The sequence below is a fragment of the Phyllopteryx taeniolatus genome, chromosome 3 (assembly GCF_024500385.1).
Source record: "Phyllopteryx taeniolatus isolate TA_2022b chromosome 3, UOR_Ptae_1.2, whole genome shotgun sequence".
In the NCBI taxonomy this organism is placed as follows: domain Eukaryota; kingdom Metazoa; phylum Chordata; class Actinopteri; order Syngnathiformes; family Syngnathidae; genus Phyllopteryx; species Phyllopteryx taeniolatus.
The window spans coordinates 23,647,420-23,662,585 of NC_084504.1; the positions used below are offsets into that span (position 1 = coordinate 23,647,420).

Below are 15,166 nucleotides of genomic sequence, written 5' to 3' on the forward strand. Positions count from 1 at the left end.
GGAGGAAATAGCATTCTTGTCATACCCCACGCAACTTGATAATCACACAAGAATTTTTTTTCGAGACATGCAACAAACGAGCCTTTGCGGTATTTGATTGCAAGTTGGGGAAATGCTCAAACTCGGCCCGATTTTCATTGCATGTACAGTACACATTTTTTGTAGTATTGTACATACAGCACATTTCCACCACAGGAACTTTTCCGAGAAGTAGGAACTTTTAAAGGACTATTGTGTATTTCGGCTGCGGAAACTATTGTCGAAATTTCATCTAGGATAATTTATCTTGGCCAAAAGAAGACCCTGATAGTGTTTCTGATTGTAACCTTTTTGCTCTAGGAAGTACCGTAAAGTCAACCATCACTGCAGCCCTCCACCAGTTGGGGCTTTATGGCAGAGTGGCCCGACGAAGCCTCTCCTCAGTGCAAGATACATGAAAGGCCGCATGCAGTTTGCTAATAAACACCTGAAGGAATCCAAGATGGTGAAAAATAAGATTCCCTGGTCTGATGAGACAAAGATAGACATTTCTGGCCTTAATTCCAAGCAGTATGTGTGGATAAAACCAGGCACTCCTCATCACCTGTCCAATACAGTCCCAACAGTGAAGCATGGTGGCGGCAGCATCATGCTGTGGGTGTGTTTTTCAGCTGCAGGGACAGGACGACCGATTGCAATCAAAGGAAAGATGAATGCGGCCAAGTACAGGGATATCCTGGACGAAAACCTTTTCCAGAGTGCTCAGGACCTCAGACTGGCCCGAAGGTTCATGTTCCAACTAGACAATGACCAGACAAAGCACACAGCTAAAATACCGAAGGAGTGGCTTCAGAACAACTCCGTGACTGTTCTTGAATGGCCCAGCCAGAGCCCTGGATTAAACCCAATTGAGCATCTCTGGAGACACCTGATAATGGCTGTCCAACAACGTTCACCATCCAACCTCACAGAACTGGAGAGGATCTGCAAGGAGGAATGGCAGATGGTCCCCAAATCCAGGTGTGAAAAAACAAAAAGCCTCAGGGCTGTATTAGCTCAAAAGGGTGCTTCTACTGTAAATACTGAGCAAACTTATAGCTGTGTGATATTTCAGTTTTTCTATTTTAATAAATCTGCAACAATCTTTCAACAATTCCGTTTTTTTCTGTCAATATGGGTGCTGTGTGTGCATTAATGAGGAAAAAAATGAACTTAAATGATTTTAGCACATGGCTGCAATATAACAAAATATAACGTATCGAGAACTAAAAGTTGTGGGAACTTTGGGTGGAAATGAGGCTCGACACCAGTATTAGCAGGAAAGAATGGTGTAGATTCCTCCATTTTGGGGAAAATACATTTAATGTTGATACACCTACTGCACATTACGTATATCCACAAATCCTTACAGTATTTCATGTGACTGGTATTCCTCGTTTGGGATTCAGAGCTGCAGCTCGTTTCCTAAAGTTTCATAAATTCTGCTAGTGAGCACTGGTCTTGATTGAAGTCGATGACAGATGGAGACTCAAACTTGGATCTGGTCCCGGCTGAGTCAGCGATCCCAGCTGGTCGCCACTGTGGGGCGTCTCAGTGCTGGAGCGGTGCCTGACCCCCCCCAAGAACGCACACAAACACGCACATTCACATTGCTGAGTTACAATTACATTATTTACAATATACTTGAGCTATTTATTGTTATTTTAATGAGCGGTGATAAGGAACATTAAATGCTTTGGTTACTGCCATTTAAACAATTTAGATGAATTACATGCAGCCTGTTCATAATGTCCATGGGATTTGCTGTTGATGTTTTTGCATGTATTTAAATTTTCCACGTTGGGGAGTGTGTGGCAGGCAAAATCCGAGATATGGCAAATAGCTAGAATACACTCACAGGTCACAGCATTAGGTACACATGCTAATGAGATCCAATATAAAAACTGTATAAAAAAATGTATGCTGTTACAAAAATAATGAGGCTCAGTTTTGATTGACACTGTCAGGGAGGTATTGATTGAACAATATGTTGTAGTTTGCAGTATTGTAAAACTGCACTACATTCATTTTCCACTCATGTAACTCAATAAGTTAAGGAAAATATTACAAAGACCCCACACCGCATTTAACTTAATCTAATAATATCCATTTTGTGAGCTGTGTCCCCCAAAAAATCTGCCACTGCAAACATACCATTGTTCACTTTTGATTGACGGAAAGTGATTCATTTAACAATAAAGATACTCAAAAGAGTTTAACTCAAAATTATTCAACACCTACTGAAAATCATATTTGCAAAGGTTACATTAGGTTGCAATGAACTAACCACACGAGAACAATTTAAATAATTCAACATAACAAATTTTACCAGGAGCCGTTATTCTTTGAAAGTGTGTCTCTGTCGAAGGTGTGTACATTTTTGCAAATAAATGTAATTTACATTGAATGATTGAATAATTTAGAGTTTGTACAGCAACAGCATGTGTTTTATAATGGGAGTTTCTAGCAAATGTTGCATTTGAATAAGGTCCCCAAAATTCCATCCATCAATTTTCTATTCCATTTCCCCTCATTTGAGACGCAGATCCAGCGCTCATTGTATCCCAGCTGGCAAAAGACGGGGTACAACCTGGAGTGGTTGCAAGCCAATCGAAAAGCACATTTAGACAAACAACTATTCACTCACATTTAAATGTATGGACAATTTAGCCTTCAATGAAAAAAAAACAACAACCATGTTTTTGGAATATGGAATGAAACCAGAGTACACGGAGAAAACCCAAACAAGCACCAGGAGAACATGCAAACTCCACACAGAAAGGGTGGAGCCAAGATTTGAACCCATAACCTCAGAACTGTTCAGAAGACATGCTAACCAGTAGACCAGGTTCCCAACATTTACTGAGCCAAGGCGCATATTTTTACAGAAAAAAAAACAAAAACCTCATGGCACCTAATAATGAAAGAGCTTGAAATTGTTCTGCCTGTCATGATATGTCACTGGTAGATGAACAAATATATAATTGTAATTAATAAGTAATAATTTTCCGACTAATTATGGGAAATTAAATAATTTCCATAGACATCCCTGATGATCGCTCATTGTACACCACCGCTTCAGTCGCTACACACAATTGAATTAAATCCAATACAAAAGCTGTATCTTTTTTTGTTTAAATAATCTATTTTGGGTTATTTCATTTCTCGTTGTTATTTTAATTTCAAATTGCTATTCTCATAATAACATGGACCAAAACACTCCTTGTACCTCTCTGTAATTGAATTACTGTAGTTGGGTCTGAGGAGAGGCGGCATGGGGAGGGGAGGGGAGGGGAAGTGTGGGGAGGCGTGGATTGGGGGCGGTGGGAGGGTCGAGGTGGGCTGGGTGGGCGGGGCCAACAAAGGCGAGCCAATGGCAGCGCAGTAAAGCAAAGCCACTCGCTCAGTCGGCGTCTGGAGCTGCTGGACGCTGCGCACACTCTCTCCCGGGGCTCCCCGACACACGCACACACACACACACACACCCGACACTACATACACGCACACGCGCGGACGGACACGCACACGAGGAAGAGCCACGCAAGTGTCGCGCGTGGGACTCAACGCATTTCGTTTGGCGTGTTGTTAAGATGGCTCACATATGAGGAGGAGGACGCGGCGGGATGCGCACCTAAACAAGTGTCTCCTCTTGACTCCTCGAGCCGGACACCGAGACACACCGCAGGAGATAACTCGCTAATTCTTCTTCTCTTTTTTTTATTTTTTTATTATTTCTTTCTTTTTTTTCTTCTTTTTGTGTGTGAGTGTGTTGCTCTCTTGTCATTTGGATTGATCTTGGTCCTCGAACCTCCCCTCCCTCACCTCACACGCGAAGTGACAAAAGTTGTGTGGACTTCATGGATTTCTGACGTGGCCATTTTTTTTGTGTGTGTGTGTGTGTGTGACTGACTCGTCCCCAAGCACCCAAGGGTGCGCTCCTCGTCATTCACCTTGTTGACGCACCCCTGAAGATCCAGAAGGGGAGGGGGTGGGGGGTGACATATATCCCCCAGCTCCGAGGGACACACGCCACATATTGGACCGGTCCGAACCGAGCGAGCGTCGTGAATGAGATCCGCTCACCTGCCGTGACACCGACGACGAGGAATACGTGGCCAACTTTTGCCGTAGTGATGCTGCAGGTGGAAATGATCCTCGCCGTCTGCCTGGTGCTGTGGATGTGTGTTTTTAGCCAGGAGCCCAGTTCCAAAGTGGTGGCCGACCGCTACGCCGTCTTCTGGAACCGGACCAACGCCAAGTAAGTATCACCTCGCCGACGCCGGGCATCGCAGACCGGTGGGGCGAGCGGGGCGGGTTCGGTTAGTGTGGCCCGCTTAGCTTGTGTCGTGGACAAGGAAGACAGCCAGCAATTTTACCTTCAAACCATGTGGGACAAAACTGAGCTTTATTTCTCCAAAAATGTATCATCGTTTTATTGCAGAAAAGTAACATAATTTGATTAGAATTTTTGTCAAAATGCACATTATGAAAGAATGACACACACAAAAAAAATCACAGTTTTCTGCTTAAATGCACAGACTAATTGCAGATTTTTGCTTCCACGCTGTCCACGTCAATTAACCCCCCCCCCCCCCCACACACACACAAGTTATACAAATTTCTCACTATAGTAAAATGTTTAGTTCATAAAAATGTGTAGAACATTTTTGAGAAACAAAAACAGTTCAATTTGGATTATTTTAAAGACTCACTGATTCCTCACAGGACACTGTGAACTTTAATAACATTTCTCATAACTTTTGCAGTATAAACCTTTTAACACAAAACTATGTTCAGCATTTTAGCCTTGTTTGACACATGATGGATGAATGCGATCAATCATAGCACTGCCTGTAATTTAACAATGGCTTTGTGATTGACCAAAGAACAAAATGTTTTTTTTCTTCTTCTAATTCTCTAAACAGCAGTCAGATTTTTCAGAATGTGAAAGACTCACAGCGGGTCGACGGCGTGGGCGCAAACAGGAGTTTTGTATGAAAGACCTTGACAACTTTTCTATTGCGCCCGCCAGCAGTGTTGCACAAATTAGTCAGGCCTTTCCCTTTCTGGGGTCCGACTGAGCAGCTTTGTCTCAGACTTGTTAAGACAAAACACTTCCAGGAGTGAGCTTTTTTCACTCAACTGGTGAATTGAAATGAACATTTGTTGAGTTAAAAAAAATAAATAAATAAATAAAAGCATCATCTTACCCAATTCTATTCATATTATGAAACATTTGTCAAAAGATTTCCCCTATATTGCACTTAAAGTTTGGAAAGACAAGGGTCATTTCTTGGAGCAGTTTAGTGGTCAAGTTTACAAAGTCCAATGGTGTGTGTAGATGTTGTCGTTGATCTCCTTATGCTTTGACGACTGGTTGCGGTCTCTGAGCCGACTCGGCGATATTTATTTTATTTTTCTCTCACCATAATTTTGACCTTGATTCTTGCTGTTGATAGACATCCTTTCACAGGTCTGTATTTTGTTTTCTCCCCCTTTTTCTTTTTCTTTTTTTTTTTTCAGCGAGAAAGTTTTGACTCGACTGGACGCTCTGTTAACTTGATTTCTTCCAGATGTGCTGACAGGTTTTCTCACTTTCAGCTCATAAGACCAAATTGAAGTAAAAGTCGCTAACATCAAGAAGATGGGAATACGAGAAGTTTGCACCAAACTGGGTTCATGTTTTGCTTCTTTTTGAGGCGCACGGTGTGAAGTCAAGCCTAGCTTTGAGCCTTGTTGGTCTTCTAAAGCCTGCGTCTTGCCTCGAGGAAGGAAACGGGTTTATTTATTTTGTTTTTTTTGAAGATCTTGTAAGGTTGCTAATACCGGTCGGTCCATATGCAAGTTCGCTCAGTTTGTTAGCCTCTCGTACCTCCAGGTAATGTTAACTGCTCCCAAACCAAACTTGTACTGTCGATGAGTACGCTGACAAACACCTAACCCGTCACTTTGTGCATGACTGGTGAAAGCTGCTCCTGCTTTTCGTTCTGGGGGCCATTCCGATCATTTACAGGATCAACTCTGCGCACGGAAAAGTGATCCTGTCTCAGTGGGAGTCCACTGAGGTCCAAATTAATGAAGCGGGGCGTCATAAATGATGCAGCAGGTGACTTAAAAAGTGTAAAGCTGACATAATTTCAGGGTAACTCTTAGAGAAGAAGACGTTTAGCCGCCATTCATTTTTCCAGCCGACGGAACCGCACATTCTCCCGGATGGAAAATGACAATCTTCAGGGAATGAATCCCCCCAAATGTGTTTGGTTTGTCTCAAAATCTCTTTGGTTTCTGATTTATTATGCCCGAGTTGGTTGTATCGTGTCCTTTTGAGTCATATTGTGCTCCAACTTCATCACCAGGGAGAAATCCACACAATCTATACATAATTATATTCCCAGCGCAGTCAAAATTACCTCCAAATGAAAGTATTGGTTAAAAATGTCAAATTATTAAATACATCAACATACACTATAGACTTTACAACTTTACAATAGCACATATTATGAAACCAACAAAACGTTCAAGACCATAGTAAGAAATAAAGAAATAAATAAAACACCAAGCTCGCAACCCAGGGGACGCCAAGGAAAAGAAGTTGGTTTTAAGAAATTATTTTAAAACGGCTAGAATGGCGTCAAGTTTAATGTGGGAGCGGAGAGGAGAGGTCACTTGGTTCCACAATTTGGGACCTTTCTGGATTTATCCTTTTTTAAAAAAAAAAAAAAAAAAAAGACTTTACGCAGGTTTAAATTTCTTCGACATACTTTTCCATCACTGGCTGTTTGGTTGGCTACAATCCATCTTTGTCTCACAATTCCACCGTAAGACCAAGAACTTGGAAACAGCTAGTCACCTCACTTTTTCATTGAATCACTTCTCGATCTGTCTTCCTTCTGCCTTCACTTATCGTTTTGGCCAATAGAGGAGTGTTTGGAGAAGTCTTAACACGTGTCCTCACAGGGTTCATTCAGCTTGAAACATCTTATAAATAAAGGGACATTTCTCTCGGGCAGCGTCTGCCCTCTACGATTCAGCCGACTGCCTTTGCTTGTATTTATTCTAATGAGAGGACAGACTAATGCCCTTTCTTCTGCGACATGTCCCTCTAAGCCTTCCTCCCTTGTTGCTTCGCTCTCTCTCTCGGTCTGTATCTCCTTGTCCAAATGAATACAATAAAATATTTCGGAAGTCCCTCTGCACGCACTGGTGGACTCTCAGAGTTCAGGATGACTCCGAGAGGTCATACAACGGGGGCGCTGAAAGTTTGCGACTCTCCTTGAAGGTGTTTTTTTAACAACGGTGCGTTTGTGACCATACAAATCACTCAAGGTGATTTTGAAGTTTCAATCGGTATTTTACTGCTCACTTTCTGCATTGACAAAAATCCTAGAAAACTTTAAGGGCAACTTATTGCTGCACGGTACTTTTAAAATTGTATAATCTAATTTAATAATAGTATGTACTGTTCTTTATAGATTTCTGCATGTTGGATTTATAGTTATCATGTCTAGGAGTTGTTGTGTGCAGACCAAAGGCTACCGTTTTATGTGGAGCATGTTCATATTTGTTGTGATTAAAATATCACATTAGATCTCAACACCAGCTGGAAATCCATTTTTATGGTTTTTCTTACTTTTTTTGTGATACATTTAAATGAGATGAAATGCCGAACCAGTGAAAGCGCGGAAGATGGATCTAGCACAAGGTGGCGGTAATGTGCAGGAATCATGAGTCTCCTCTGGGTTTTGACAACTAAAAAGGATTTAAAAAATCTGTACCAAAATCAGATTTTAAGAATTTGGAATAGTACTTTAGCGCTCAACGAGAGAAAAAAATGGACTTTTAAAATTTCGGAAATTGCATTCAATTAGAGACTGACATAATAATCGATTAATTGGTCGCTAAGAATTTGCTCAATATGTAGAATTGACGGATGATTATCACTTTAAGAAGCAATTAAGGCAAAATGCATTGCTTTGTTTGTTCTACACACTTTACTGTCTTTCCGTACTTTTTTTTGGGGGGGGGGTTTATAATATTAATGTTGATTTTTGTTGTTGTTCTAAAAAAGACGACTGTGATAACTACTATGTGGTAAAACACACTTCCCTCAGTGTTTCCTGCATTTTAGTATGTAACTGTAAATGACTAATAATCGATGAAATGATCGATAATTTCCCATTGGGGATCAAGGAAATCTAGCCTGTCACAACTTTCATATAAGGTAAAGCAACATTTATTTATGTAGCGCATTTCATACACAAGGTAACTCAATGTGCTTTACATTGCATTTTAAAAATAAAGACAAAAAAAGCAGCTTAAAAACATTTTAAAACAAAGAGAACAAATAAAATTAAACACAACATACAGTGCTTAACAACAGAGTGCTTGGAAGATAGCTCAGCAAATAGGTGGTGCTAATTAATTACAAACTGTGGTTGAATGTCAGTTGCTTTGCGCGGAATCAAAGTTTACACAATGATATATTTTTTTAAAATTTGCATAGTATGTTTGTATGAAAATGAAAAAGACACCAATTTGAAAAAAACAACAACTATCAGTAGTAATTAAAAGGGTTGAATGTAAATGGCTCATAAATGGAGTGCGCGCAAGATGGCCAAGCGCCAGAAAAATGTCTGCTCATGATCAGAAATTTAATTTGCACCAGAGATGTCCTGTTTTCCTCCTTAGCCCGCATGTAAAAGTAATAATATTTTAGCAGTCTTAATAATAAAAAACATACTTTTAGTTTTATAGTCCATTTTCTTTGGCTAGGGTTAGGTTTCGGGTTACGACCACGCGTGTCTAGTTAAATATTACGTTTTTAGCAGAGAAAGCTTACGCTACATGTGATGGTTGTGTGTTTTTTTTCCAGTCATATCTGTTTTCCTGTATTGTCTCTGCATGCGTTTTGTGTTTTTCATGTAGCAAGTGAGACATACAGGGCTGCTTTCCTCGCTAAAAACTCAGGTAAACTCTCTCCTTTGGACTTCTCGTTACCTGTCGCACACCGATGAGGAATGTATTGTAATAACTATATTATTATTACTATTTTGACTATATGCTAATATGCTGATCTAATATGAACTTTACTGGAGTGTTTTTTTATTTTTATTTATTTAAAAAATTTTCTCCTCTGTATGAGGACTGATTAGTTCTCGCTAATGACCCCCTGCTTCATAGTCTTTCTTGCGGCAATGGGGCCGGCAGCCGCCAGCTCTGGCTTGAGCAGCGAGGTCCAAAAGTGGAGGCGACATGGAGTGCGAGGAGAAGGAGGCAGAAAAACAAACAAAAAAAATGGTTACGAGGAGGGATGATTTAAATGAGGAATAGTTTTTTTCTTGGTTTGGTCAAGGTTTAGATGTCACATTGTGTTTTCTCAACAGACCTGTAAATGCACTTTCCATTTAGATTAGATTTTTTTTTTTCCCTATTAAACAAGAAAATGAGGCCGGCGGGCAGCACTCAATGTGGAGTCAATGTGCTTGGCAGAGCAGCTGCTCTTTCGGCGTGTGGCGGCGGAGGAGAGCGAGGACTTTTTGGCCGTGACCGTCGTGGAGCTGCTACACTGCACACTGAAGAAATATTGTTGGTCGGACGTGACTCAGGGATATGTAACTCTGTTACAAGGAAAGGCAGCTTACAATAAAACAAATGCACTTTTACACCCAATTTAATAAGATCCAAAACAAGAACCAAATTGAAAATGTACGTATAGTAATGCAGATTTTTTTATTGACATTTTCAGAGAGGTATTTAATTAAGTAGAATACATCATATTGTTAGCCAAATAGCATAATTGCCAAAGTTATTTTTGAACATTTTTGGAAAACAAGACAAAAGGACAACAAATGAAACTAATAATAAGAGTCCAGTTGCCTGTATTCAGCTTACCATGACTTGGTTGACTGGATCACGGTCATAAAGGGGAAAAAAAAAAAAAAAAAAGATTTTAGCAAACACATTGGTATTTTTATTGATATTGTGAGAGTAGGTTCAAAATGATTTAGGAAATTATATGTTTTGTAAATATTTTGCCCAAAATAAGGTATGTAGTGTGATGCGGTTCTACACCACTGAATACTTCAACCACAATAGTAAAAATATTAAAATGAATGACCGTCTGACACTGTCAATAAAAAGTGAGCCCTAAGTGAGCACTATGGAGTTTTCCCTTGTCATTTTTTAATTCCAGAAATGCATTTTGGTGCAGGTTTATATTTACATTCACTTCTGTTCCTCTGTGAATATCGATGTATCTGAATGCAAGTGGTGGATATTGGAAAAAGTATAAAGGTAATTACAGTATATATTTTGGCCCTGAAAGAAGTCTTCCTTTTACTGACTGTCACTGTAGTTATGTTTCTAGAGGCAGAATTCTTGTGCTAGTCCATCTAATGTTGTGTCTGCTGAGTGTCTACATATGTCGTCCGGGACCTGGTAAATTTCTCAGTTTTAAGAGCCCTTTTCACTGGGGTGAAACGTCATATTAAATTGAAAAATATGGACGGAATTTAATGGCAGGCAGGCTCATTTTACTTTCACGTTCCCTCCTCCCTTTGACTGGGACCCAGATCTTAATGCCCCGGTTTTTGTTTTCACAGTAATCGCTCCAAGGTCAGATGGAGTGCTGAAACGCAGCTATCAGTGCAGCAATCTGTCTTGCGTTCAACCCTTTTGTTAAGAACTTGGAAGCATTGCTAAGAATTAACTGGCTTACGCAGCAGCTTGATGTCCAACAATTTTCTTTGGCTACTAGTCACTTAGTTGACTATCTTGCTTTTTTGGCATCTCTGATTCTGAATATCAAAGGTGTGCAAAGTGTCTAGCTGTTACTTTATGTTTTCTTAAGTTGATTTGCTGCTTTGGGTAAAGCCACTTCAAACGTTGTGTTTTCGCTCTGAAGTAGATTTGAAGGTCTCAGTCAATATGAGCAAAACAGATTTGGCTGGACATGGATGGACAGAAGGATTAAAAAAAAAAAAAAAAAAAAAAAAAAAAAGTCAGTCATGAGTGTAAATTTGCCAAACATAGACTCTATCCAGATTGTTTTCATTAACAGGGTTGCTGCCAGTTCTGATAAGAACCAAAACAACATTCCAGGAATCTTGTTGTATCCCTGTCCAATGGCTGAAAAGGGAAAATGGCGCTTACGGTATCCTTGCCGGGGCTCCTCTGCTCTGTAAGATGGTGGCCCAGAAGCAGCTGTTCCTGCAGTAACGCTTGGTTGAGCTATCACCCCTGACCAGAGAGCGGTGCTGCTGAGGGAGCCTCTATAGGACCTCTGCTCTTAACCCCCTCCCCATCCATGTGCACAGTTTTAAATCCATTTGCTGATTTTAACCAGCTCTTTCTGCTATGGGTGATTTGACCTAGTTAAATTCATTTACTGTCTGACTTCTATTGGATTTACACGAAACACACCCACTCGTAAAAGCCAAAACGACTAATGGATTCCAATTATTATTATTATTTTTTTAACTTTCTGTCACCATCCGGCTGGAAAATTTGAGGCGAGCAACTGAGATTGACATTTTTTTTTTTTTTAAAGACCAGACTTATTTTCCACAGATAATTCCGGTCATGGTTGGCTGCGTTCGGACCTTTCGGCAGCATTTTCCTTATTTAACTCGGAGGGTCTGCGGGGGAGTAGTGACTGGATGTTTTTCTAGCTGGGCCACAGTGTGGAGAATAGATCCCAGAAGGGAACACATCTCCAGCTTGTGAATAAAGACCTAATTGATGGGTTTCAGCCGGGTTGTAAATGATTCGTGTGCTTATTCGTCTTGACCGGCTGGGAAACAGTCAGGCGGCATGCTTTTATGTGGTCCTGTTAGAATTGGAAAATACTCTATTTCTCATTTTGGAACTTTTAAGTTGAAAAAAGATAACATTTTAAAATTGAGCATCTTGTCATGAGCAGTTTGTCTGTGCTTGCAGTGGAATGAACTAGAAAACAAACGTTAAAAAAAAAAGCTAAAAGCTAATCAATCTTGGCGAGAATGAACTGTCAATAAAATGTGGTCTTGCAAAAATGTATGAACTCATACGAAAACTAATTTTCCATTCACATGTGCACTACATAAATGAGAAAACTATCTATACCTCTCCCAGTGTCAGACAATACTATTTATGATCAGCACCAAATTTTAAACTTTCATTGATCATCCGTGTGATTGGCATAATAATCGCATAATCAATTAATTCTAAATATATATTTTTGCATTCAAAGATTAACGCATTTCATTTGCATCAAATTTGTTTTAATTAGGCTTTTTAAAGTGGTTAAAAATATGTTTTCTAATAATGAAAGTGCATTGCTTCTTGTAGAAAACCAACTAAATTCTTCTTGGCCAAACGTAAGCTTGCTGCATTTGCCTGCTGGAGTAGAGAAAACTACAAGCAGCCAACGTCGCCCCCACTACCTCCATCACCAAAGCTGGGCCGTTCCGCTGAAAGGCAGCCATTGTTCCGCTCTCCCTGTCCACTTTACATGGGCTGAAAGTAATGCATGCACTTTAAATAGAGGCGGAAAAAGGGAGCGAAGGCAGAGGAGTGAGGGAGAACGGCGTGAATGGTGAAGGGAAACTGAAAGCCGGAGTTGTAGTACGCTTTTTGGATGAGGACGGAAAAAAAAGAGGACAGGAGTAAAGTCAACGCCAGACATGAGGGGGAGACGCTTGTAGTAGCTGAGGGTGAGGAGGCCAGCTTGAATGGAGAGGAGAGGGGGGAGAGAGGTGGCAGCTTCCCTCATTTGCAACCAGCCGTATCAATCCTCCCTCCGCTTCCATCCTTGTCTGTCCTTGGCAAGATTTAAAGATGCGTGTCTCTGGCTGCCTCCCTGGTGGTGACAGAGGTTGAAGGAGTTTGTGATGGTGGTGGTCCCTCAGGGGAGGAGACTCTGGTTCCTCACCCCGTGGAGGTGTCGTCTTTGTGGTTAGTGACCCAGGGGTTATTTTCTGTAGAGACAGGATTAAGCCTCCTCAGGTTCAGACCCCTAGCTTTGTTTCCTTCACACATGCTTTATGTTTACTAGGGGGCGCAAGGGGGGTGGGGGGTGGGGGGGGGCAGTGCTGTGGTACTTTTGTTGCATCTCGGTTTGCAGCCACTGTGACACATTACATTGTGCCCTTGCGTTTGCCTCTAAAACGCATATATCACAGCGCGTGTAACGCAGCGCCTTAATGGATGTCTTAGCGCCAAAACGCTATGTATACATTTAAATCTCTGACGAGAAAGACTGGCGCAGTAACGGTGAACTGTTTTTGTCCTCAAAAGTGTCTGTGCTAGTGAAGGTCATAAATGGACTTGTTACAGTCATCGTTATGAATAATGTGTCTAATTATGCCTGGTTGTAATTCAAACTGTGCCTCATTGGGAATGTCTTTTGACTGTGCTTTTCTTACGTTCTATTTTGACTTAATGTGTCTCTTGTTGCATTTTTTGGTTATACTGTACCTTGGTAGCTGTCCTGGTGATACAGTGTGGGTCTGTTTAAACACGCCAACAGGTGGTGTGTAAACACTGTATATAGTGGAACGGCTAAAGTGGAACACTGGAAGTGTGCTTTAATAAATCAGAGAGTACACACCTTTCTTACTTTTTTTGGCCCAATTCTCCACGCGGCCCTCTCCTCCGAAAGCGCCTTCACAGTTTTCCGGTTTCGTGAAGTTGTGTGTCTCAACTGCGTGTGTACTCGGCATCCATTATGTGCAGTGGATGGTATTCCCGTGGAAAATATATTTTTTTCCCTCGCCACGAGAGGGAAAACGGCTGATCCCCGGAATGTGTGATCAATCCCATTTCCACCCTCTCCTCTCATCTGAGCCCAGCTCTGAATGGTCTAAATATCACCCCCGCATATCTAAATGCGACACCCCGATGAACACAAACCAACAACCGCACACAGACTGCATCAGTCGGCGTACTTTATTATTTCTCCAGTGATGTGTTCAAGTTGCAAGAGCTGTGCTCTTTTGTTTTTCCTCTCCTGCATGTTTATTTTCTCTCCGTGAATCGGTGAGCATCAAGCTGAAGAGTGCAGCAGCCTTTGAACTGTGCCCTATCCCATGACTGCAGCCCGGAGTATTAACCCCGAGCCACTGAGAGGCTTAAAAAGCCATCAGCTCATTGTCGTGAGACACCCACATAAAAAAAAAAACCTTCCCTGTCCTTCTCTTTTCCTCCTTCCCTTCTTTCTTAGAAATGTCTCAAGCTGGCTTCTGCTGGCATTCATATTAATCAGTTTTTAGGGTCTAATGAGATAAGTGAGACTTAAGGGGAGTCCCTGAAGTGGCCTAAGCCCTCCAGGTAAACAGATGTGATGAGTGTTGCCTATGGCTACCTCCTTGGGTGTGTATCAACCCCCCAGCTCTAAAGTTTCTCGTTTTAATCTTGCCATTGTGCTGTCTTACCAAAGCGTCATTTTAAACAGGACTTTTTTGCAAGGAAAAACAATAATGCTGTCAGGGCTGTTCTGTTTATTGTTAATGACTTTTTAGAGATTGAAAGTCAATGTGTTTGAAAACAATAGCGTCGTTGCTGCGTGTGTGCCGCTCAAGACAATGAGCTTGATACAGTGAAATGTATCTTTACTGTAACCAGTGGAGACTCCCAAAAGTCAAATTCTCCACCCAACTATAGGCCAAGTAGAGTATTGTTAAATAACGAAAATAATAATATTTTTAATAACTTAATGCATGCAATTTCACAATATTTAGATTTTATTTTGACAAGCTAATTCTCATGTAAAATGATACTTAAAGATGTTAAGAGACAATAGGCTGTATTTTTCCTTAAAAGCAAGATGAAATTAAATATGGTCCTAATTTAGAATCTGTTATTAAAAACAATTGCATTTTTTTCCTGCTTTTTCCCTCGCTCCTTTTGTGCTAATCGTTTCTTCCCGCTCCTGCTCAGCCCCCTAGTCCCGATCCCGCCGTGAATCCGTAGACTATAGGCCATTTGGTTTCCTCCCGCTCTTTTGCTCCTCATGCCATATTGCCCTCACTCCTGCCTCAAGGATTACCAGTTCTTTAACTGTACTGTCCTTGTCATCTGTTCTGGTGGTCCTGCTGAGGTGACCCAGCATGGCCACTGCCAAGTCCTAGTGTTGTGGCTGCAGTGGGCTACTTAACTCACATGCTGACTA

At 41.1% G+C, this 15,166-nt stretch overlaps 1 protein-coding gene across 3 annotated transcripts in view; it reads left to right on the top strand.

Annotated features, from left to right (window-relative positions):
- Window positions 1-3,430: 3,430 nt before the first annotated feature.
- Window positions 3,431-15,166, top strand: part of efna5b (ephrin-A5b) — a 102,745-nt gene continuing 91,009 nt past the window's right edge. For all 3 annotated transcript variants that reach the window (XR_009787751.1, XM_061767766.1, XM_061767767.1), the window contains exon 1: window positions 3,431-4,276. Coding sequence is in view for 2 of the 3 variants with exons in the window: in XM_061767766.1 (XP_061623750.1) it covers window positions 4,152-4,276 (125 nt within the window). In the remaining variant the exon portion in view is untranslated. The remainder of the gene's footprint in view (window positions 4,277-15,166) is intronic.